This window comes from Urocitellus parryii, chromosome X (assembly GCF_045843805.1).
Source record: "Urocitellus parryii isolate mUroPar1 chromosome X, mUroPar1.hap1, whole genome shotgun sequence".
Lineage (NCBI taxonomy): Eukaryota > Metazoa > Chordata > Mammalia > Rodentia > Sciuridae > Urocitellus > Urocitellus parryii.
In genome coordinates, this window is record NC_135547.1 from 123,746,907 (window position 1) to 123,770,321 (window position 23,415).

The following is a 23,415-nucleotide window of genomic DNA, read 5'->3' on the forward strand; positions in this document are numbered from 1 at the left end:
GGGATTGGTCTTCCAAAATTGCTTTGCAGGTGAGCTGCTTCATATATACCTGCACTAGTTTTAGAAATGTAGATTCCTGGGGCTGGGGATGTGGCTCAAGCGGTAGCGCGCTTGCCTGGCATGCGTGCGGCCTGGGTTCGGGCCTGGGTTCAATCCTCAGCACCACATACCAACAAAGATGTTGTGTCCACCGAGAACTAAAAAATAAATATTAAAAATTCTCTCTCTCTCTCTCTCTCTCTCTCTCTCTCTCTCTCTCTCTCTCTCTCTCCTCTCTCACTCTTAAAAAAAAAAAAAGAAATGTAGATTCCTGAGCCTAGTTATCAAAATCTCTGGTGTGGGGACTTGGAATCTACATGATTTCCAAGCTCCTTAGTTGATATCAGCTCCTGGTAGAATTCAAGATGCAATTGGACATTTTGGACAAAGTTAGATCAATTCTTTAGTGTTATCACTTAGTTTCTCTGTGACCTTGGGCAGCTAATGCTCATTTTCTAATGCCCCTTCATCTCTGAGTTAACCCATCATGTTTAAGATGAAGGTACTGAAGATACTAGCCTCGTAGAGGTGATATGAAGATTTAATGGAATAAATTAAACATTTAATTTGCATTTGCTGCATAATATATGACTTCCCCCCACTCAATAACATTGTTGGGTCCCAGAGACTTCATATTGCATCTGTCTTCCTAAAATCCTCCTCAGTTTCTCCTTGTCTGTCATTTCCTTTGTGGATCTGCTCTCATGAGTAGGAACCCAAATTGGGATTATTTTAAAATGCACCTCCCCATTCAAAATGTTCTTCCAGTGTCCAGTTTTCTTAGGTGACCTGTTCTGAAGAGTTGATCATCTCATAAAATAATCAACTAATGATTAAGTACACTGTGTTAGGATAATCCTTGGCAGGCTATAAGTTAACTGAGAACTTTGGTTATGATGCCTCAATCCAAAGGCAACTACGTTGTGGCAAATTCAGTCCTAAAAATGAGAGATAGAAGCTGAAAGCTATTTTGTTTAATGCATAACACCAGGTATCTAAGTCCTGTTTGTTGGGCCCCACTAGAACCTTGCCCAGAGATTTATTCACAATCTCAGAGACAACAGCCGTGCAACAGCCAAGCCCTAACTCCCAAAACAGCTTAAGAGATCTTAACAGTGTGGTCCCCCTGGACAATGGGCCTCAAATATGGGTTCATGTAGATGTTACTACAAAGTTTGCTCAAGATTTCAATTCATGCAATTCACTGTTACAAAAGTCCCTGGAATCTATATTCCACTGTGCTACCTTCACCGGTGATGTTAAGCCATCATGTGTATCATGAAAGAGCAGTGTGGCATCCAAGTTGGCCATTTCTGTCTAGGTTTAGCCTTGGGAGTCATCACCAACCAGAAGAACATTAAGAGCCATTTGTTGTCTGTGGAAGAAACTGCCTTCCTTCCCCTTCCCAGTGGTGGGCACTAAGGGATATTTGAAAACTGCCACAAGGGCAGTAGGACTTCCTTTTTCCTCTCCAGATCCCACCAGACTGTTTCCAGAGGGTGCTTGTTGTTAGATCTGTGACTCAAACCTCCACGGTCAGTTTAACTCTGCACACTTCTAAAACTTTTAATTAATATAAGTCATCAAGAAGGGGCAAGGATAAACATATGAAGAAATGAAATCACTGAAATGTCATGACAAACATGTGAGAAAAGAATTAAAATCTGAGATTAGGGCAATCCTCAAGGCAGAGCACCAGTTCATATCCAGTTTCTTCCCTCCCATGCTTGAAAGTAGAAAAATATGAATTTGAATGTGGCAGAAAATCTAGCCAATGTCACCCAGGAAGTTTTCACCAAGCCAATTATAGAAGGTCATGCTCACTGAAGCAGGTGGGGATTTATTCTGTGTATGTGAGGAAAGAGAGGTTTTAAACCAAAAGTACACACGTGACCACCTTTCCAAACAGAAGAATCCACCTGCAAGTATAGCTGCCTTCTTTTCATTCTTGTGCTTTTCATGAGGCTTGCTGTGTGTGTCTATAGCCAAAAAGAAACTGAGAGGGAAGGGGAGGAAAAAGGATGGTGGGAAAGAAAGAAAACATAGAACTGCATAAAAATGCCCTGTTATAATTCCATTCTCACCAGCATGGATGGCCCCTATGTCACCAGGGCTTTTTTCCTTACAATCTTTTTGTGGGCTTGGGAATTTTTCTCCAACATGATTCCCCTTCAATGTGTTGGTTGGTAAATAGGTTGGTTTCATGTTTTCTTCATTAGATTAACTCAATTAAATGGATTAATTTTCTGCTTGGGGTCCTTAAACTTTTGAGTCTCCTCAATCATGTTTGGTTGTTTTCCTCCCACACAGCTGGCTATTTATGTTTCAGATGCTACAAATAAGTTCCCAATGTTCCTTAAGGCGAAGCACTCAACCTTTCATCAAATACAACTGGCAGCATGTCCCATAACTAACTGCTTCCGGGACCTGGCACCTCAAAATTCCAAGCAGGAGTGATTTCCCAAGTCAATCTTCTCTTCTTACTGAGCATGTGCAGATGAGGTATAGGAAAAACTCCAAGCTCAGTTCCACCCCCATTTAATAATTGGACCATAAATAACTAGCAGGATGTGCATCCTGGATTTCTCATTTACCTGGATTAGGATGAAAAGGAAGTAAACAAAAGGCATGTTTTATGGAAGGGGAAAAGACCTCCTCAAAAGAAGAGTGTGTGTCCTTGTTACCTTTACCATAGCTTCCTAGGAGATTAAACAAGATGTCCACATTTTCAGATCACTACATCCCTTCATGTACTCTATACTCCATGACTACAATTGAGAGACCATCTGGACCTAAGAGGGTTCAGGCAGATATTACTGGAAGTAAACAGGATGCTGGGGCCCAGAGAACCTGACTTAGAAATAGGGCTACAATCAAATTCATCTTTTCTCTCCCCTAAAAACTTTAGACACTTGTTTTGCTTTTCCCTCAACTGTAATATATGCCCTGCCCAACGTATCCCTTGGCTTGAATCCTAAAAATGTCTAAGTCTTGCTCAGGTGCAGCATTTATCTGAGCAGGAAGAACACACCTTTGCAGGCACAGAGTTGAAAGGACCTGGGGGCCAAATATTGATGGTGGAGCAGGATTTATGGAAACGTTAGGAGTCCCTTCTGGGGTAGAACCAACCAGAGGTGGGTCAGCAGAGAAGCTCTTTATTCTGAGCTTTATGGAGGGACCTAGGAGTCATGTTCTCTTGGAACCTTGAGGTGATGGCTTTTGATCAAAGCCATCCATTGACAGCTCCAGCCTCACAAAACTTCACAGAGGGCCCTCATTTAAAAGTGTGACTTGTCAAAGTCATAAAGGAATTAAACAAAAAACATGATTTGTGTGCTCTTGGTTGTTTTCTCTGCATCAAACCACCGTACTTAACTTCATGTCAAAAGAAGCTGTGGTTTCTGAGTTGCCTTATTTTTTTAGTTTCCCTTCTTCTTAATCCATTTCAGAAGATGTTTAAATTGTCTTCAAGTGACTTATGATTTTATAAATCACCAAAATAGCTTAATCTTTATGACTTTATATTTTAATAGTAGAAAATTTATAATGGCCCAAAGCCAACATTATCTTTGTCTTCACAAAAAAGGAAAATCTATTGAGCACAGCAAAGCTACTAGAAGCTGTGAAATAGTTGACTCTAGCAACTTAATCACCTCTCTATCATTCCAAAAATTCCTTTGGGAATGTGTACTCCTATTAATCGATTAAATGTCTTGTGCAAGTAATTCAGATACTATGATAATTTATATACTATACTATATTAATTCACATAGTATGCATTCATTTACAGTACAGCTTTTGGCATCTTCACATATGAGGAAAATGCAATTTCTTTAAGCTAATGCTCTAGGATTTGAATATATGCATGCTATTTTTCCAAATGGCACAGATAAATTCGTAGAAATTTTATTTTATAAAATAAAGCAAGTTGGCCAGATTTCAGATTTCAAACTTTGAACTCATGTGAATTTATACTCAGTTTGTCTTAAGAATGTTTTGATTCTTTTTGAAAATGAAACTTTTTCAATGTTAAGATTTATCAACCTCTGATTCTTCTTTTCCTGTCTTCAGAAATAAAAAGGAATTTGTATAGTTATCAACCATCTAATTGTCATCTCTGATAACTATAAATACATGCCCTTTTCATCCTCTTTTGGGGTTTACCATCAAGACCACATAATATTGGTGCATCAAGTTTGCAGATACTTTTAAATATATAGTATTAGTTAACAAAGTAGTTTGAAAGATCATTTGATGAGGCTAATTTACTTTGGATATAGTATTTTGCAGTTCAGATAAAAGTACTTCACAAATAAATTATTATCAAAGGTAAAGAACACCATTTTGCATAAAGGTAAATTGTTTTAATTATTTTTCCACCTATAGGTAGACCATGTTCATGGATAGTAATGATGTTTCTCTTTCCCTATGAAACCCATCAACAGACCCAAGCTACAAGAACAAGAGATACAAAAGCAGTAACTGTCTGTGTGGTACCAACATTTGGTCTTCACAGAAGCAATTTGTTGAGGAGTTAACTGGGGTTTTATTTCACTAAACTCACTCTGGTACAGTTTGGTATCATAGAGATTTAGTATTTTTTACCTATTTCTGAACATGCCAACATCTTTTTAAAAAATGTTTTAGTTGTAGATGGATACAATATCTTTATTTTATTTATTTATTTTTATGTGGTGCTTAGGATTGAACCCAGTGCCTCACACATGCTAGGCAAGTGCTCTACCACTGAGCTACAGCCCCAGCCCATATGCCAACTTTGTAAGGGTAGTAGTATGGTTCTTCTTAATTTCAAGATTGTGCATATATTTAATGATCATAATTGCAGGTGAATCAGAGCCTCATGTTCTCTCCTTGCCATCTGTATTCCAAAAGTACTTTATACAAGAGTTGATATGAGAAGCTGAAATGTAAATGGAGATACAAAGAAAGAAGAAAGAAGACTTGATATATTACATAAATTCCATCTTTCCAACTTCTTTGTCATACATTGGTGACTTTCCTCCAACATAGGAAATTCTAATTCTTGGAGAATATCAAAGCAGTCTTGTGGGTGAAAAATTAATGAGAAAATTCAGGCAACCAGGCATCTCCTGAGTAAGTTAGATAGTCACATTTTGAAGAAAAAAATAAACTAGGCCGTTTCCTTGAACATCTGACTATAGGACACATGATTGTCAGTGGTCAAAGCATTTTTCAGACATTGCCAGAAGTATGGGTGAGCCTGTGGATTTGTTGGCCACTCTAGGACAGAACTCCCACAGAGCCTCTTCCGGAGCTGGAGAAACTTGGACTTTTTAAGGGGCTTCTCAAGGAATATCAAGATAATCACGTCTACTTTTTCATCCATGAGCCTCTGATGGGACAAGTAAAATGCTATCTTGAAATTTTCAGTCTTTGCGTACTTGTCCGTCATCACAAACACTGTCTTTTTGCTAAGCTGTATGCTCTGGGAAAGATTTTCCAGAACTGGCTGCCCTGGTAGCCAGTCTCTCTCCTCCAGACATAAATTAAAATGTTTCTCTCGTGGATCTTCTAATTGGGCCACCAACTCCTCAAAAACCCATTCTGTCACAGCTGGATCTTTAGTGTCATATACAATAAAAGCATCATAGCAAGAACCTGTTGATAGCAGACGCTGATACCCCCTTATCTTGGCCTTACAGAAATGGTAAAAATACCACACATCCCAGAAATACAGGTGACTTGCTGTCATAACCACCATCAGAAAGAGAGCTGTAGATATGGAAAATGAGAACAGAATCAAGTTAGTGAGATCTAACTCACAGGTATACAGATCCAGAGAGACCACACTCTGGCCTTTGTGTGCTCCTGGCCCCACACAAGTCACGTCTGTGGCCAGGTAAGGAATAGTCACCTCCGTGTGATTAACCCACCAGACAAACCACACAGCATCACAGGTGCACAGAAATCGATTATGGTGCAAAAGCAACATCTGCAGATTGTTAAGGACATTTTCTGGGAAGCTGGTCTTCTGGATAACCTGAATTTTATTTGAACTGAGATCTAGATATCGCAACTGGAAAGCATCTTTTAGAAAATACTTTGTCAGATGCCTGATTTGATTATTCTTAAGAATCAGTTTCTTGAGACTTTTGGAACAGTTGGATAATCTCTCTGGGACAGTCATCAATTGGTTGTGGCTGAGGTCCAAAATTTCCAGATTCTTCAGAAGATGAAGTCTTCCCCAGTTGAAAGATTTAAGCCTATTTTGGGCCAAGAAGAGTCTCTTTAGGTTTGGAGGCATACCATCAAAAACTCCAGGAGGCAAGAAACTCAGGGAATTTTTAGAGATGTCTAATTCCTCTAAGTTTATTAGATTCTTGAAGAATTGTAAGTATCTATTATCACCATCTAGCCATAAAACATCCAGGTGGTTTCCTCTGAATTCCAGAATTTGAAGAGATTCACTTTCCATGATCCTACTAGTGGAGGTAGAGATGCCATTGTTATTCATCATCAATCTCTTCAGAAGCTTTAGGTTCTTGGTAAAGTTAAGCATGTGAGTAATTCCTTCTGATTGAAAATAATGGCTGTTGCTACTTAAGTCCAGAACTTCCAGTTTGTGAAGTTCCTCAAATGCAGTTGAATAGAGTAAATCAAGTCGATTGTTAGAGAAGTCTAAATATTTTAGTTCGACTAATGGCTGGAATTCACTGCCATTAAGAGTTTGGCCAATGTTATTTCCTGACAAGTTAAGGCATTTGAGAAAAGAAAGATGCTTAAAATCAGAAGACTTGATAAAAAATATACTATTTCTACTCAGGTCCAAGGTCTGCCCATACATGTGGCAATCCTCATTAAAAGGCAAGAAAGAAGGAGCCTCTCTGTTTTTGAACCTGCAACTCCTTGCAGACTCATCATATTTGAAATAATGGAATGTTTCAAGTACCTGGGGCCAAGGACTTTCTGCAAAACTTCTGGAGTTAGAGCAGAAGCCAACTTCTCCTGAAGGTGATATTTTATTCATTGAAAGGTCTATGACTTTCAATCCTTCGAACTGTTTAAATATGCTAAGATTAGCGATTTTTATAAAGTTAGTGCCAAGATCAAGAACTTCAAGATGACGAAGATCACGTAATGGAGAGAGATTTCTGCTTGTCAGCTCTTTGAAGACATATCCTTGGATCCGCAGAATCTTTAGTTTTTTCAGAGAAGAAAATGCATCTGATAGATTTATAAATGCCTGATAGACCTGAAGTTCATAATTGAAAGACAGATCCAGTTGGATGAGGTTGGGGAGAGAACGCAAAAATTTGGCATCCCCAATTTCTTTGGCCAAGAAGTTTTGGGAAAGATCTAGTTCTTTAAGTTTCTTCATTTTTTGAAACCATGCTGGGGGCACATTCTGAAGAGAGTTACTGTGTAGATGTAAAACTTCTAATTCTGTTAATGCATCAAAAGCATTATCATGGATCTTTAGGGGGGAATTATTTTCACAGGGTGTGCAAGGAAATGGGACATTATAACAACGAGGGCAATTTCCACTTAGATCAAGAATTTGCAATTGGTGGAGGTTACTAAAATCATCTTTTTTGATTTCTGTAATGATGTTGTTGTAAAGATACAGTTCTATTAAATTAGATGGCAAAACAGTGGGGACAGCTGTGATGTTGTTATCTTTCAGGGAGAGCACTTTTAAATTTGTCAGGTTTAGGAAGGCATCTTTCTCAATTGAAAATGAAACATTACAAGGATTGCGATAATAACAGTTTTGGCCCAGGTAGAGCATTTCTATGCTGGCAAGTTCTGTTAAATTCTCTTTCATGATGGAAAAGATGTTGTTGGCCTCAAGACTCAGAAGCTGTAAGCTGGGAGGAAGATCCTGAGGTATCTCTAGAAGCTGGTTTCCATCCAGGTAAAGGGATTTTAAATAAGTGAGTTTATTAAAGCTTTTAGGTTTAATCTGCAGCCTCCTGGTACACACATTGTTTTTTGGTCCCATTCGAGGAGGTATGCAATTGCATCTGAAATCAATCTCTATCAGATGGTCCAGCCTATGGAAGGAGTCTTGGGAGATGCTGGCTATGTGATTAATGGTGAGGGTGAGGTTGGTGGTGTTGGCAGGGATACCTTCAGGAATTTCTGTCAAATGCTTGTCTGTGCAGTCCACAGTCACTTGGTTCTTTGGAACGTCCAAAGTGACATCACAGGGCAAAGTTTTTGGAAACCATCTATCCCCAAGGAGTTTGGAAATTAGGATCATGTTTAAAAGGATAAGAAATTGTCTCTTCAATGTCCACATTGGAAACACCTGAAAATATAAAAAAAGAACAAACCATTGTTCTAAAATATGCTAATGATCAGAATTTGGAAGTCCCAATTCGTTACCTCTCTTTTGCTACACTGTAAAAATAAACAATTTAGATCTTGTTCTTAGCTATCTAAATAGCATACCTCGGGACTGTATTTGTCAATCACTGAGGTTTTCCATAATTTGGTCACATATTCAGTTTTTGGCACCTTAATTTTCTAGCAAAATATCTTATTGTGCAAAAGTAGACTTTTCTGATTTGTTGTTAAATAGAATACCACAATAAGAGTCAACAATTAGCTATCGAAGTCTTAAATTTGGGGGGTCAAGGAATGTGAAAAATGCATATGCATCTGAAAAGAACCACACATTAAGATTTTAGTACAGGCTAGGGATGTAGCTCAGTGGTAGAATATTTGCCTAGTATGTGGGAGGCCCCGGGTTCCATCCCTAGCACGGGAAAAATAAAAGGACTTAAGTACAATTAATGTTTACTTGCTCACCATGCCCTGGTACACATTTCAAGAGACTTTCATAATATTCAAACCTCATAATATTCTAAATAAGAAAATATAAGAGATCCATTTTTCCTATATTACAAATTAAGGCACAGATTAGTAATATTAACTAGTTTTCCCAAGGTCACCCACTTAACAAATGGCATTTGATTATCAAATACACTCCTGCCATTTTGGCACTGCCTTACTGCCATTCTAGAAACTAGTTCTTCTCATGGATTGTTTTTGGAAATAATTCCAGAAATCACCTCCAAAATGATTTGAGGTTGAATGTTTTTCCCAATCCATTAGGTTTACATTACATAAATATACCTGGTTGATCCATAATTAGAGTAATATAATTGATCAAGTGGATACTTACAGGGGATAAGGGGATCAGTCATAAAGGATTAAGTTGAGATTATAAGAATAACCAAAAAATGGCAAAATGGGCAAAATGGGACACACAGGAATCTACCCTGAAAGATGATTCTTGGGCATTTAGATTTAGCAGGAAAGACACTGCAACCCTGGAAAAATGAGCCTTAAATGGCAAGATGAGGAGCACTGAAGAACTTCGCTGATCAGCATATGAATTTCAAGTGGCCCTGCCTTAGAAGGAGGTTCAAACATGAACTTGTTGTCATATTTCAGGATTTCTATCAGTATTTTACTTTGAAATGCTGGTGTTAGTTTTACTAGTAATTATACATGGAACAATCCAGACTATGTTTCTACAGTAGGCTCTGGCTCAACTAATGATTTTGCACTCCCAATAGACAATCAATCATGTTGATATCTAATAAATCAAATTCCTACTTCCCTTAATTCCACTAAAAGGAGGTAAATAAGCAAAATTTACCCCAGCTTTCTTACTCTCTGATGCAATATAGCTCAGAAGGATCTCAAAATGGCTTTTGAACCCATCTTTACATGCAACCCACAAGTGCATTGAAGTTAAGGGAACAAAATTGTCCTATTTACCTTTCACAACCCTGTCCTCTCTTCCACATCATTAAAACCATTCATCAATTACAGCTGACCTCCTCCATTACACTTCTCAACACCCTCCTTGCTTTCCCATTTTAGCTGGCACAACACCAGCTGGGCCTTGTTCTACTCCAAAGCCTAGTCCCTGTGCCCTCACTCTTCCAATCCACATTATCCATCCAGATTCCCAAACATGAATCAGTGATTGTCTTGCTGTGTAGTCTTTAAAATGATTTTCTTTATCTGTTTTATTCTCACGTTTTATAGCATGAGCTCAAATTTTTATCATGGATTCTAAGTCTTCCATAACTTTTCCCCTTGCCTTCTTGTCTAGGTCTACCTGATATAACTCCTGTACCAGCTTTTCTCATTGCTAAACCCAAGTTCACTGACTTTCAAGTCCCCCTACTTGCCATACTCTTTCCTACCTTCTTCATCCACCAGAATTATTTAAGGCTATGCTACTCTAACATGCAGATAGATACCTGGGAATATATGGTAATGGGCCAGGGGATACAAGAAGACCTTAGATAAATATGGCACATCTTCCTAGAGCATCACAATTACTCAAACATACAGGGAAAGTGTTCACTACTCAGGGAGGAGAGGATGAGTCAAGATAGGAGGAAATATTTTAGAAGAGAGAAAGGAGAGAAGTAGAGTGAATGGGCCTTGATTATAGGCTCCCAGGCCTTGGACCCCTACCCTGGCTATGCTTCTTTAAAAAGCATGATGGGTGCTTGGATCATACTATCTGAAGGCAATAGATACTGCTGCTAAGAGTGATATTGTGGTCCAGGGAGGCACGCTCTATTCCAGAGGGGCCCAACATGAATAAAGGACAATCATGAAACAGGTGCTCTCTTCCCAACCCATTCCCATGAACATATATGAGACCCTAGGTAGAAGTGGGAGTATACCTGAATTAACTGATTTAAAAACATGAAATAATTGAGCTAGTAATTACCAACCAAGCTTCCCAGGGTGTTTCTAGTTTAAGTACTTTTGTGATCAATTACAATGGAGGCACTAAAGAAGTATTATTTTAGAAAATAAAGTCACATCTTAACCAGTGGTGTGCAGATAAATGTTTAATGATTGGCCTTCCTTCTCCCCTGCCAGCAAAATGCTCTCACTTGTCAAGTCCTGAGTCATAGCATGTGTCAATGTCCATGGTGTAAATATTTTCACCATGGCCTATTTCAAGCTACTTGTGCGATGGGGAGAGATATATAGAATTGCTCTTGTAAAGCCTGTATGTACTGGGTGCATCATACCACTTGGTTTAACACACCTGACAATGACTGAAAGTTTTAGCTTTTACATACTGGTGTTATAAATTCTAGTGTAAAAGTAATTAGAAAACTTTTACCACCTTCTAAATTTTCTCTTCATGTGTCTACTTTTTTGCTCATCTATTCCCACCTTTCTAATCCAAGTAGTCATTCAATTTTACCTGGACTCCTGCAGTAGACTCTAAATGGATCTCCCTGCTTCCCCTTCTCTAAAATTCATTCATTAATCAGCATCAGAGCATTCTCTATAAACACAAATCCAATCAACTAAAATGACTTCCTAATTACACTCTGAATGAAATCCAAAGTTTTTCCATTCCTTAGTGTGTGTATATTCTGCTTCCAGCCTACCTCTCTAACCTTGAACCATCTTTCCCCTCTTTCAACACATATCAGCCATCTGGCCACCTCTTTTCATTTCTGCATTGGAGCCAAGCTTGTAACCTTCTCAATCCTGATACTTGGTGTTCCCTCTTTTTGAGATTTTCTTTCTCCTTCTCTTCCCATGGCCAGGTCATTACCACCTCTTAGGTGTCTGCTCAGGTGACAATCTGCAGAGAAGAATTCCCTGACCAACTAATCTAAATAACCTCCTATGTAGTAGCAGTGATGATGATAGTAATAGTAGTGAACTTAGAAAGCATTTATCAGGTATCATTTTAAGTACTTTATATATACTAACTCATTTAATCCTCACAATAACCAAATGAGAGGGTTCTAATGGTTTTCAGTCGCTTATCCAAAACCTTTGTGTTTTGGATTTCAGATTTTTACTGATTTCAGAAGGTAACATGACACATATACCCTGTATATATGATACATATTGGGGCCCAGAGAGCAACTCAGATCATGACATATTGCTTTCAACTGAGTTAGGACACAACTTTCAGCTTTGGGATTTTGGAATTGTAAACCTGTGTGTCTTCATTATACAGATGAGTCAATTGAGACACAGAGAGGCATACATTGTATTATACTACATTGCTTTATTTCCTTCATACTACTTAGCACAGTCAGAAATTATCTTACTGATTTATAGGCTTATTCATTTAATGTTTATTCTGCAGGAGAATAATTCCCCTCAGAGAAGGTTCCTTCAGGTTATACTTCTGGAATCAACAGGGGTCTACAATGTAGAAAACCATTAATTCTTTTCAGACAAGATTCTGACACTTGTGTTATGTGTAGTTTAAATGTGTGTGTTTTTTATTCCATTTGGTATTTTTTAATACTAACAATTACTTCTTTCTATTATCATCAGAGTTTAGCAATTGCAATATATTCCCAATACATTTTCCCCACTTGCCTCATCTCATAGTGACAGATTCTCCATTTTTAGTTGGGCATCCACCACTCTGTAAAATTATTGTATTTCCCAGACTCCACTGCAGTTAAGTGTGAACCTATGACTAAGTCAATGAGATGTGAGAGAAAGTGAGGCATGCAATCTCTGGCAGCACATGTCCTTAAACAATGGAGTGATTCCCCTTCCTCCCATCTACTTCCATGTGGCTTCTTATAATGTGGATGTTGTAGGCAGCCATCTTAGATGATGCAAATGAGGGAAACAAGTTAGGGATAGTGAAGCAACAAGGTGGATGATCCAGAGTGTCCAGATCATTCCTGTGTGACCTCATAGAGCAGAATAGAAATAATGGTTCTGAATTACTGATTTCTAGGAGTTAATGATAAAGCAGAAAATAGTTATGGTACATCAATGCTAACTGGATTTTCATTGCACAAACACAAACCTAATAGTTTTTTTAGTACCAGGAATTAAACCCAGAGGGTCTTAACCATTGAGTCACAGTCCCAGCCTTTATTATTATTATTATTATTATTATTATTATTTAATTTTGAGACAAGTTCTCAACAAGTTGCTTAGGGCCTCACAAAGTTACTGAGGCTGGCTGGCTTTGAACTTGTGATCTTCCTACCTCAGCCTCCCAAGTAGCTAGAATTACAGGCATGCACCACCATGCTTGGCACACAAACCTAATTTTAACCAATATAGAATTTGAAAATAAATTGCTACCCATGAGAAAATCTAAATTATCTAATGTTGATTTCATCAGTCTATAAGCAAGAAAGACTCAGGCATTGGAGGATGGAAAGCTGATGGCCCATATTATACTATTGAAAGACACTTCATAAACTATCACCTGGAAAATCTTGGAAGGCAGAACATATGCCAACTATAACTTTACTCTAGGAGAAATGGTTTGGCAATATTCATAATGATGGTTATGTGTTGGTAGCTTCTTGCTGTTTTTCAGCAGTCCTATGAGAGAAATGAACTAGTGCTGAAGTTGGACAGTCTTCAAAGAAGAACTGGAAGGAAACATAACTTTGATAAAAGAGATTTTGTCTGCCTGCAGCCTGAACACTAAGTTGATTATGACTTTTTAAAATTTGAGGCCTGGTTAAGTTGAAAAAGCCAACTACTTTTTCCCAAACTAAGACAGATGTAATGGATAGAATCAAAGTAGCAGCCTTAGAGAAAATAAGCCTATGTCCACATGCATTTTTCAAGCACTTTCCATTAAGCATTTTCTAGCAGACATTAAAAGCCAGTCCAGGGCAAAAATCTGATTAAGAGTGTTACCTCCCCATTGACTTAGAGAGCCTCAGGATAGTTGATTAAATTGAAAGTGAGGAGCACAGAACCCAGAGAGCAGACAGAAAACAATGTCTTTGCATTTGAAGTTGTCTAGAGCTGCTCTAATGTGATAGCCATTAGTCACATGTTGCTATTTAGTTTTAAATTAATTAAAATTCAGTCCCTCAGTCACACTAACTCTATTTTAACTGCACAAAAGCCACATTAGGCTAGTGGTTATTGTATCGAAAGATACAGATACAGAATGTGTTCATCATCCCAAAAATTTCTGTTAGAGGTTTGTCGAGACCAAGAGTTGGCAAACTTTCTATATAAACATAATACTTTAGGTGAAATTGAGGATCTTATGGAGATACTTAGGTAACTACGTAGAATGTAATTCTAATGTGATTCAAATTACACGACCATCCTCAACTCAGTTCTTCAAAAATGGGTAGCAGAACAGATGTAGCCTGCAGGTCACAGTTTGCAGACCCCTGGTCTGGATAAAATTTTATGCTGTGCTAAACTTGTGCATAGACTTAACATGAAGAAAATTCAATCCAAGTCTAACAAGGAGAAGTGGGATTACCTGAAAAGCGTGTAAATCCATTCACATGTGGCTAATTTCAAAACCATTTACTCCTTCTCCCAATTCTAAGAGATATGTTCATTTTCAGCGAAGAAAGTGAAAAGCAAAGATGCTACAACTCACCAAGGTAGTTTCCAGGTAATTCAAACACAGAGCCTTCCCTCTAGCCCTTCTATTATGCTGTCTTCATCTCTCTACAGGCAAGGGACACTTTAGGTTCAGACACCTTATTTACACTTCATCATAATGCTGCATAGTGAGTGCATGATCAGCATTTGCTGAGGAAATCAAAGTTGAAACTTAAAAAAAATTCCATAGAAGTCCCATATTAAACTATCATCACTAGAAAGATTTTTTTTTTCTGAAGGTCAGATTTTATAAAGTGGATAAGGAGAGACTAGAAAGGACTTGGTCCTCTAAAGGAAGGGTTGAAGTGGAAATAGTGTCACAGAAGAAAAGCAGCTGGTGTCATTAGAAGGGTATGGGCAGTGGAGATCAGGGAAATTCCATCCTCACCCTTTTTCTCAGAAGTTCTATCCCTTCCATCCTGAACCACCAGTGGAAGTACAGGGTTTATTTGTCTCACCTGGGAACAGGCACAACCAGGACAAGGCTAGTCCTGTTCTATGCTCAATAGTTGAGCCCAACCCCTTGGAATGTTATATGGCAAACAAGATGTCTCTTAGCTCTCCCGGATGGCTGGACTGAAAGACTGGGAATTGAAGATACCAACAAGTTAGCATTCTAGGACTCATGCCAAGAGGAAGATCAATTGCAATGAGAAATTTGGGCTCTGATCTAGCAGGTGAGGGAGAAAATGAGCTCAATGAACAAAGCCTTTCTAAACTAATTATTTAAAGAGAAAGATACCTTTGAGGCTTCCCAACTTAAGGGATCTTTTGGAGAGCATGGTTTCAAAATGTGAAATATTCCTTTATGCCAATGGAACTTTTTAAGTGTGGAAATTCCCCCTTTCCAACCAGCTTCAGACGTACTTAGCTTCAAATCATATTATTTTAAAATGTAAAAGTTCCATTCTGAGTCAGATCTAATTTTTTAAGTGATGTAAACAATCCATGTAATTTTGTTTTGCCTGTTTTTTGGGTCAATGAGTGCCTAAAGTCATGCATCGTTTAGTAATTTGATTTGTAAAATAGCATAGTACACCATGACATAGGCCTGGCTTTGCTGATGAATCATAGCTAATTACACATGCAAATACACTGGGTAAATTTGGATGCTCAATTAGTGAACTAATTATGGTAGAAATGGGAGTGTGTATTTTTTTGTATGCACAGGTGTTTCTATTCTCTTACTAAATCACATCATTTGTTAAAGTGGAAAATGTAGAATTCAGATTGTGCAGCCTTCAATTGTGTGTGTGTGTGTATGTGTGTGTGTGTGTGTGTGTGTGTGTGTTAGTATCAAAATAGTGACTTTTATTCACTACTTATTGTATGCCAGGTATTAAGGCAGACACACTACTTCTATTGCATCACTGGTCCCTCACACTGAAATTGAAAAGGCATGTAAATATTCCTGTTTTACTGATGAGGAAGCACAGATCTGAGAGTCAATTTCAAACCAAGATTCAAACTCGGTTTTGACCCATCTATGTTCAAGTTGCCTGAGACAGTTAATGGCAAATGCCCATGGTATAATGTGGATCTGCAGTTTAGTCAATTTCCTTTTCAATTAGTGATTCTTGGTACTTTAATATTTCTGTTTTGTTCTATTTTTAGGGGGTTGTGGGGGGCAGGACTGTATGTTTTCATAATAAAATTTCCAAATATTAAAAAAGTGGTATTTATGTTTTGAGTAGAACTAAGTTGAAGGGAAAAAAGCAGAAACATTTTTTCAGATGCTGTATTTCTTGTGAATTGTATCCTATGGACATAGGATATAACTGTGCTATATTGGGGGCAATTTATGAATTTATATTCTTAAAGGCACCTTGAGCTTTACCTTCATAATAGGAAATTCTACCCTTATGTAATCATTCAACAAATAGAACTGGGAACCTACTCTGTGCAAGGTACTGTGTTAGACAAAGTAGGGGACTGGTGATGAGTCAGACCCCATTCCTGCTCATTTACTAACCATGGCTGAGTCACCAGAAGCCCTGACTTTCTCTTGTGAACAGAACTTCCTCTGTTATCAGGAAAATATATGGCGAGACAATAACATTTAGTTATATCTAAATGTAATGCTGCTTGCCCACCCTGCAAACAAAAGCTTGAATAAATAAATCTTCAAAGTGGCAAAACCTGTTCATTCAGATGCACCATTTTGGTGGCAGGACTTGAGTTTGTATTTGAACTGAATTCTCCTGATTTTAGATCTATATTATATTTCCACCAGAATGTTTACAGTTGTAGAAATATGATTACCAATAGGAAGAAACATTAACCAAGATGTTCCGAACTTTGTGCTTTGCATATAGCATTTTTATCTTCAAAACTTTGCAAGCTTGTAAGAGATATATGGTTGTGATATCAGGAATGAGAAGGAGATGCATGTAACTGGAAATTAGTAGATGGCAAAAAACAAAAAAATGAGGAAGTGAGGTCAAGTAGCTTGTGTCTTGTAACAAATTAGAGCCATGCCAGGATTCATCTGAATTCTCCTCTTGTTTATTTATTTTGGGAGTTATCAATCTTGTGAACAGACAGGCCAGGATTCAGCCTCTTAGAGCTACTGACTGAATTCTTTTAAACCTTGCCTTTTTCATCTATAGACTATGGGGGTTGAACTAATGGGCCTGCAAAGTCCTTTTCTAGTGTGCTGACTCTATGACTGATTGTTGGCTTGGAGTTCCCTGAAACTTATCTACTGCAAATGCACATGGTATAATGTGGATGTGCAGTTTAGTCAATGGGTCTTCATAGCCCCCCAGAACCTCAGACTGCTGCCATTTCAAAATGGCCTAAGCAAAGTTTTAAACACCATTAACATCTTAAGGATTCCACAGAAGGGGAAAACAAGCAAGTTCACCTTTTGATAATATTAACTAAACATTATATGACTTCAGATAAGACTATTAGTTTGATTAAGCTCTCTAAAATAGTAAGAATGGGAAGAACTGGATAACAACCAATCAATTTGGCAGAATGGTTAAAAATGAGAAATCACCAATAGTGGGATATACCCTAAGAAGAATGTGGTAGAACTATAGGTGTTGACATGACAAGCTGTGCAAGACCTACTATGACTATAAAAATAAAGTGGATTTTAAAAGCAGTATCAAAATCGTATGTAGCATATGATCGATTTATGATGAATATATGTACATGTGTTTGTATTTGCAAAGAGAAGTGGAAGATTACTCAAGTGACCTTTAGCAGCAATTTCTTCTGGGGAATGGAATGAGGGACGCCTTTTCTAGGGAAAGAGGACTTCTACTTTCATGACATGTTGATGTTATTGAATTATTTGGTAACTAGGTTTGTGCTTTGTATGTCTCTCTAGGGGTTAATCAAGAACTTTGAATTAGGGAAGTTGCTTAAGTGATATTTATTTATACACTGAACTTCTACTAGGAATTTCCCTAACAGATTTCTCACCCAATATCCCCTTTTTGAGAGTTCTGAAATATTTCTAATCATAGGCTAATCTCTGTGAAGTGTAAAAACCATTGGTATCAAAGTCCCATTTTATAACAATAACAAAATTGAAGTACAATGGTGTAACACACTTTTTAAAAGGGAGAGACATCTTAGCCTGGCATGGTGGTATACACCTGTAATCCCAAGGATTCAGAAGGCGGAGGTAGGAGGATCACAAGTTCAAGGCCAGCGGGGTAATTTGCTCAGACCCTACCTCAAAATAACAAAGGCTGGAAATGTAGCTTAGTGGTAGAGAATTTGCCTAGCGCATGCCAGGCCCTGGGTTCAATCTCCAGTATTGTAAATAAATAGTTTTTAAAAATCATTTGCTCCTTACCATTTTAGCCTAATGGATTTAGTTTTCAAATGAAAAGAATATAATTACATCAAGTGGTTTTATGTATATTAGGAATTTAGCAGCTATTATGTATTACAACAGTCACCAAAGACCCTAAGATATTAAATCACATGTGACATTAAACCTTATCCCCTGTTTTCCATAAGTCACAGATTGGCAATTTTATCTATAAAGGGCAAGTAAGTAAATATTTTAGGCTTTGGAGGTTACACAGTCTCTCTCCCTATTCTATTCTTTGAGAAGTTGGCCATCAGAGTGCAAAAGCAGTTATAAATATATAAACAAGTACACAAATGATAAAACTATTTATGGGAACCTTTTTTTAAAGTCTTCATACATATACTTTGTATAATGATGTCCATTACATTCCACCATCCTTGCTAATTTGTGGGAACTTAAATTTGAATTTCATATAACTTTTAGGTATCATGAAATAGTAATTTTTCTTCATTATGTTTCAACCATTTAAAAACATTAAAAAACATTTTTAGTTTGTGGGCTGTATAAAAACAAATGGCAGGCTTGATATGACCCACAGGCCAGAGCTTGCCAGTCTTAGTCCTAAGCTTTGATAAACTTCTGATGTCAAAATGTTCTATACTCAGGCTGTGAAGAGTCTGGTTGATTAATCTGTAATGATATTTTTTATTTCAGTAAACCCTTCAAATTTCTTTTTTTTTTTTTTTGTACCAGGGATTGATCCCAGGGGTCTTTAATCACTAAGCCACATCCCCAGCCCTTTTTTATTTTTTATTTTGAGTCAGGGTCTCAGTAAGTTGTTTCAGTCCTTGCTACTTTGAATTTTTAAATAATTATTAATTTAGTAAATAGATAACCTTACTCTCCCTTTATTTAGCCATAAAGAAATTAGCTATAGTTAAGGTAACTTAATATTTTTATTTTTAAAAATTTCTTAGCTTTAACATTTTGATATGTTTCCTTCTAATGTGGATTTCCCCATCCATGCATCTATTTCACATAGTGAGAAACATTTTAGTAAGAGCCAGGACTTTGTCAGTGGAAAGATTTGGTGTTAAATTCATATTCTACCACATAAGAGCTCTCAGACTTTCATAAATAATTTTGCCTCATAAGACTCGTATTTCCTAACTGTAAAAGGATCATAATACAGGGATTTTTTGGTGAAATTGAAATATGTAACACATTTATGTATGTGAAACATCTTCACAGATGGTCTAACGTTTAGTAATCACCCAGCACTTATCTAAGATGTGCATTAAAAACATCAGGAATACACAACAGTTACTGATTCTAGTTTGCTTTTTAAAATTAACATTATAACATGAATATTTTATTATGTCATTCAGTATCCTCTTAAAAATAGAATTTAAATAGTTACATATGATTCCATTTAATGGGTGGACCACAATGAATTAAGCCCTCCCCAGCAAGGGACCTGAGATACATCCTTTGCCCTGCTGCATACATTGTCTTGGTAAATGATTCACCACAAACCTGATCATTGCTTTGAGAAGAGTTTCTAGAAGTCAGATTTCCAGATTAAAGGATCTGACGTGTCTATTAGTAAGGTTGAATATTTTCTCTGTGTTTTGGGGGCCTGGAATATTTATTCTTTTTTTTTTTCTGTTTTGGTACTGGGGATTGAACTCAGGAACACCCAACCACTGAGCCACATCCCCAGCCCTATGTTGTGTTTTATTTAGAGACAGGGTCTCACTGAGTTACTTAGCGTCTCACTTTTGCTGAGGCTGGCTTTGAACTTGAGATTCTCCTGCCTCAGCCTCTAAAGCCACTGGAATTACAGGAACGTGCCTGCATGCCCAGCCTGTATATTTATTCTTTTGAAAATTATTTTTAATGTCTTTTTGTATAAGAGATATGCCAACTTCCCCTATTCTCTTAAATAGTAAGATCATAATCAAACCTACATTTATTGAGTGTCTGCTGGGTAAAAGTGCATGCCAGGCTTGATTTAAAAACTTAGAGACCTTGGGCCCCCCTTTCAAAGAATCAGGCTGCCCAAGTCACGTCCTCAAGCTCCTTACTCTTGTGAGGTCCCAGTTTCCTCATCTGTACCTCATAGGACTGCTTTGAGACTGAAACAGAAGCATGTGTATCAAGCCCTTAGCATGATGCTTGATCTATACTAAATGGTCAAGAATGTGAGCTCTTTTGACTCTCACCACTCCTATCATGCCATCCCTCAAGAGTCAAAGACAATTGTATGCACATGTGTGCAATAAAATAGACATCTGGGGTTCGAGGAAATGAAACTATAAACAGTCATTTCCTTTGTAGCAGAATAGCCTTATGGTTAACGTTTCATGAGACCTTAGATACAAAATAAGCCCAAGAGCCAACATTCAGATCCAGAGGTTGCAGAGGGTTCCTGGTGAATACTCTTCATCACATCTAATTTGGATGAGAAACAATTTCAGGAAAAGGCCACCAATGTCTCTTTCTTACTTAATTTCGGCATACCTGTTTGCTTATACTTGCATCATGCCACTTGCAGAGGACTTGAACAAATAGATTTTTATTTGAACCTCACAATGGCTCTGAAGGCAACTGAGGAGGGTATTCTAATGCTCATTTTATAATCATAGAAATCAAGCTTCAGAAGCCTTGGTGATGGGCACAAGTTCCCCCAGATAGTGATTGGGAGAGTCAGTACTGACAAAGACTCTCCTTGACAAAACTTTTGTCCGTCTCTTCTAAGCCCAGAAGCCTCTAAGGACCACTATCCATCTTTGCATTGCCTGATTTGAGCAAGAATTCTTTGTGTTTTTTTTTTTTTTTTGGAGAATCCTCCCCCATACCTTGGTTTGTGAGCACCTTTAGTATTTGATCAAATTCCTCATCCCCCACCATTCCCCAGGAAATGTCTGATCCCCCTGGCCTGCCTCCAGCAAGAATCTTTCCATATCAGTTTAACCGGAATCTCCCAATCCCTGAAGTTTCTTCTCAGTAATTTTCCATCCCCCGACACCATTCTGCTCCCTGACTATAAATTCCCACTTATTCTTGCTATATTTGGAATTGAGTCTAGTTCTATACTGAGGTCTCTCGTCCCCTGTTACAATAGTTCTGATAGTACCACTTTAACTATTTGCCAGCTCTTTTCTTTTTTAACAGCACCCAAGCTTGGAGGTTGGTGGAATCTTAGTCCTATATTCATACCACCCTGTCCTATCTATGTAGTCATTCAACCTACCATATGCTGCATGAAGCTCAAAGTAACTTCAGTGATTGGTATTGCTTCAAAGCTAAAAATGTAGGATGAAGAAATGAGATCTATAGAAGCCATGTCTCCAATCCAAATATCTGCCCCTGCTCACTACAGCACACATATATAACTTTTGTAGGAAGTTGGACAGAGAAAGTGTTGATTAATCTGAAATTATGAAATGCTTTCCCAATTAACCTCTATTATGAAATATCACAAAACTGTTTTCCCCCTGGGAAATAGCCAAAATACAATCTTAAGTATTATTCTTTCCAGCTGGTTTTAGTTCTTCCCCCAAAGATCACAGATAACAATTTTACAGATCTCTTGGATTTCTTACCATTTTGAGTCTTCTTCCAAAATGGAATATAGAGGTCTGGTGGAAGAGGGAAGAGCATGAGAGGTACCAAGATCAGCCTGAGATGGACTCAATAGCATCAACTAAGATAAAAACAGACATTGAACTTGACATCACAAAGACACCAACATACTGTAGCCTAAAAACATGCTGTAAACATTGCTTTAAAATATGTTATTGAAAATACCTATTAATAGTATTTATTTCCTCAAAGGTAAAAGAGAGACGAACTCCAGAAAACCATTTCTAATGTTACTAAAAGTCTTTATCTTTGAATAATTGACATTTTAGACTACCACATTTTTGCTTTATATTCTAAAAACTGTTTGCATATGATTTGGGTTCCCTCTCTTTCCCTCCCCACTCCCTTATAGCAGTGCATACATCAACTTACTTAAATTATTCCAATTTGTTCCAATGCTTAAAATACTTTTCTTGATTGCATGGAGTGATTCTATATCTGGAGTCTTCTGAGATGAAGAGATAGGCAGGAGGAAACATAGAGTCACAGAGACTCTAGGCTGTCAGCCCTGGAGTTTCCGAGTGCAAAGATGATGTGGGAGGGGGGAGCAAGGAGGAGCATGACTATTTAAACCACCCAGACATGGGGTTTGCAGAACCACTAGGTTCCTCTTATTTCTACCACCATAATTGGGGCAATATCTCGTCTAAGTCCAAACCACTGGTCAGACTAATCTTTTCTTTTTTATAACAGAGTTTCTCAACTTTGGCAGTATTGATATTTTTGACCAGCGAATTCTTTGTTAGATTGCAGGGTGTTTGGCTGTATCCCTGCCTCCTTTCCTTTCCGTTGTGATAATCACAGATGTCTCTAGACATTGCAAAATATCCCCCAAGGGACAAAATACCACAGGTTGATAACCACCAGTTCTATAGATATCTCAGAGACATGTCTAAATTTACCTCATTTTGTTTTGGACCCAGCTGGAAGAGGTGCTGGTTTTTAAGCTACTATTTGGTTCATTCACTTTAGTTTAAAAAAGGCCAGTCGTACTTGCATTTTAGTGTCAGATAAAGCCTTGCTTCTGAGACCATGGTCCCCAAGAGAATGATTCCTTTCTTAACTGATTATTAGAGCCTTTAGTAAGTAAAGCCAAGATACTGTAACTATATTTAAAGCTATTTAATCCACCTTTTCTGTCTGAAAAAAATGGTAAATTCAGACGTTGGCATAGAAAACTCAGCTGAAAATGACCAGGATCAATACACTGGGTTGAAAAGTTGCTGGTGCCCTAAATTGCCTGAAAAACTACTAGATACAATAATAACAGGGGCTGGGGTTGTGGTTCAGTGGTAGAGCACTTGCCTAGCATGGGAGAGGCCCTGGGTTTGGTCCTCAGTACCACATAAAAATAATAAATAAAATAAAGGTCTTGTGTCCATCTACAACTAAAATAAATAAATAAATATTTAAAAAATAATAATAGGTAACATTTACTGAGGGTTTATTATGAGCCAGATACTATTATAGCTGCCTCATATGTATTAACATTTTAATTGAAAACAATGAAGTAAATATCTTATTACTCATTTTAAAAAAATATTTTTTTAGTTGTAGAT

General features: G+C 37.6%; 1 protein-coding gene across 2 annotated transcripts; it reads right to left on the reverse strand.

Annotated features, from left to right (window-relative positions):
• Positions 1-5,133: 5,133 nt before the first annotated feature.
• Positions 5,134-22,370, reverse strand: Tlr7 (toll like receptor 7). Of its 2 annotated transcripts, none has more exons than XM_026395160.2 (3): positions 22,229-22,370; positions 21,817-21,917; positions 5,134-8,332 (listed from the first exon to the last, which is right to left on the reverse strand). In XM_026395160.2, exons 2-3 carry the CDS (start codon positions 21,817-21,819, stop codon positions 5,192-5,194), a joined length of 3,144 nt encoding a protein of 1,047 aa, XP_026250945.1. In that variant the 5' UTR covers positions 21,820-21,917; positions 22,229-22,370; the 3' UTR covers positions 5,134-5,191. The 2 variants fall into 2 exon arrangements, with proteins under 2 accessions (XP_026250945.1, XP_026250947.1); XM_026395162.2 differs by having other exon boundaries at positions 21,817-21,852; positions 22,229-22,264.
• Positions 22,371-23,415: the final 1,045 nt, after the last annotated feature.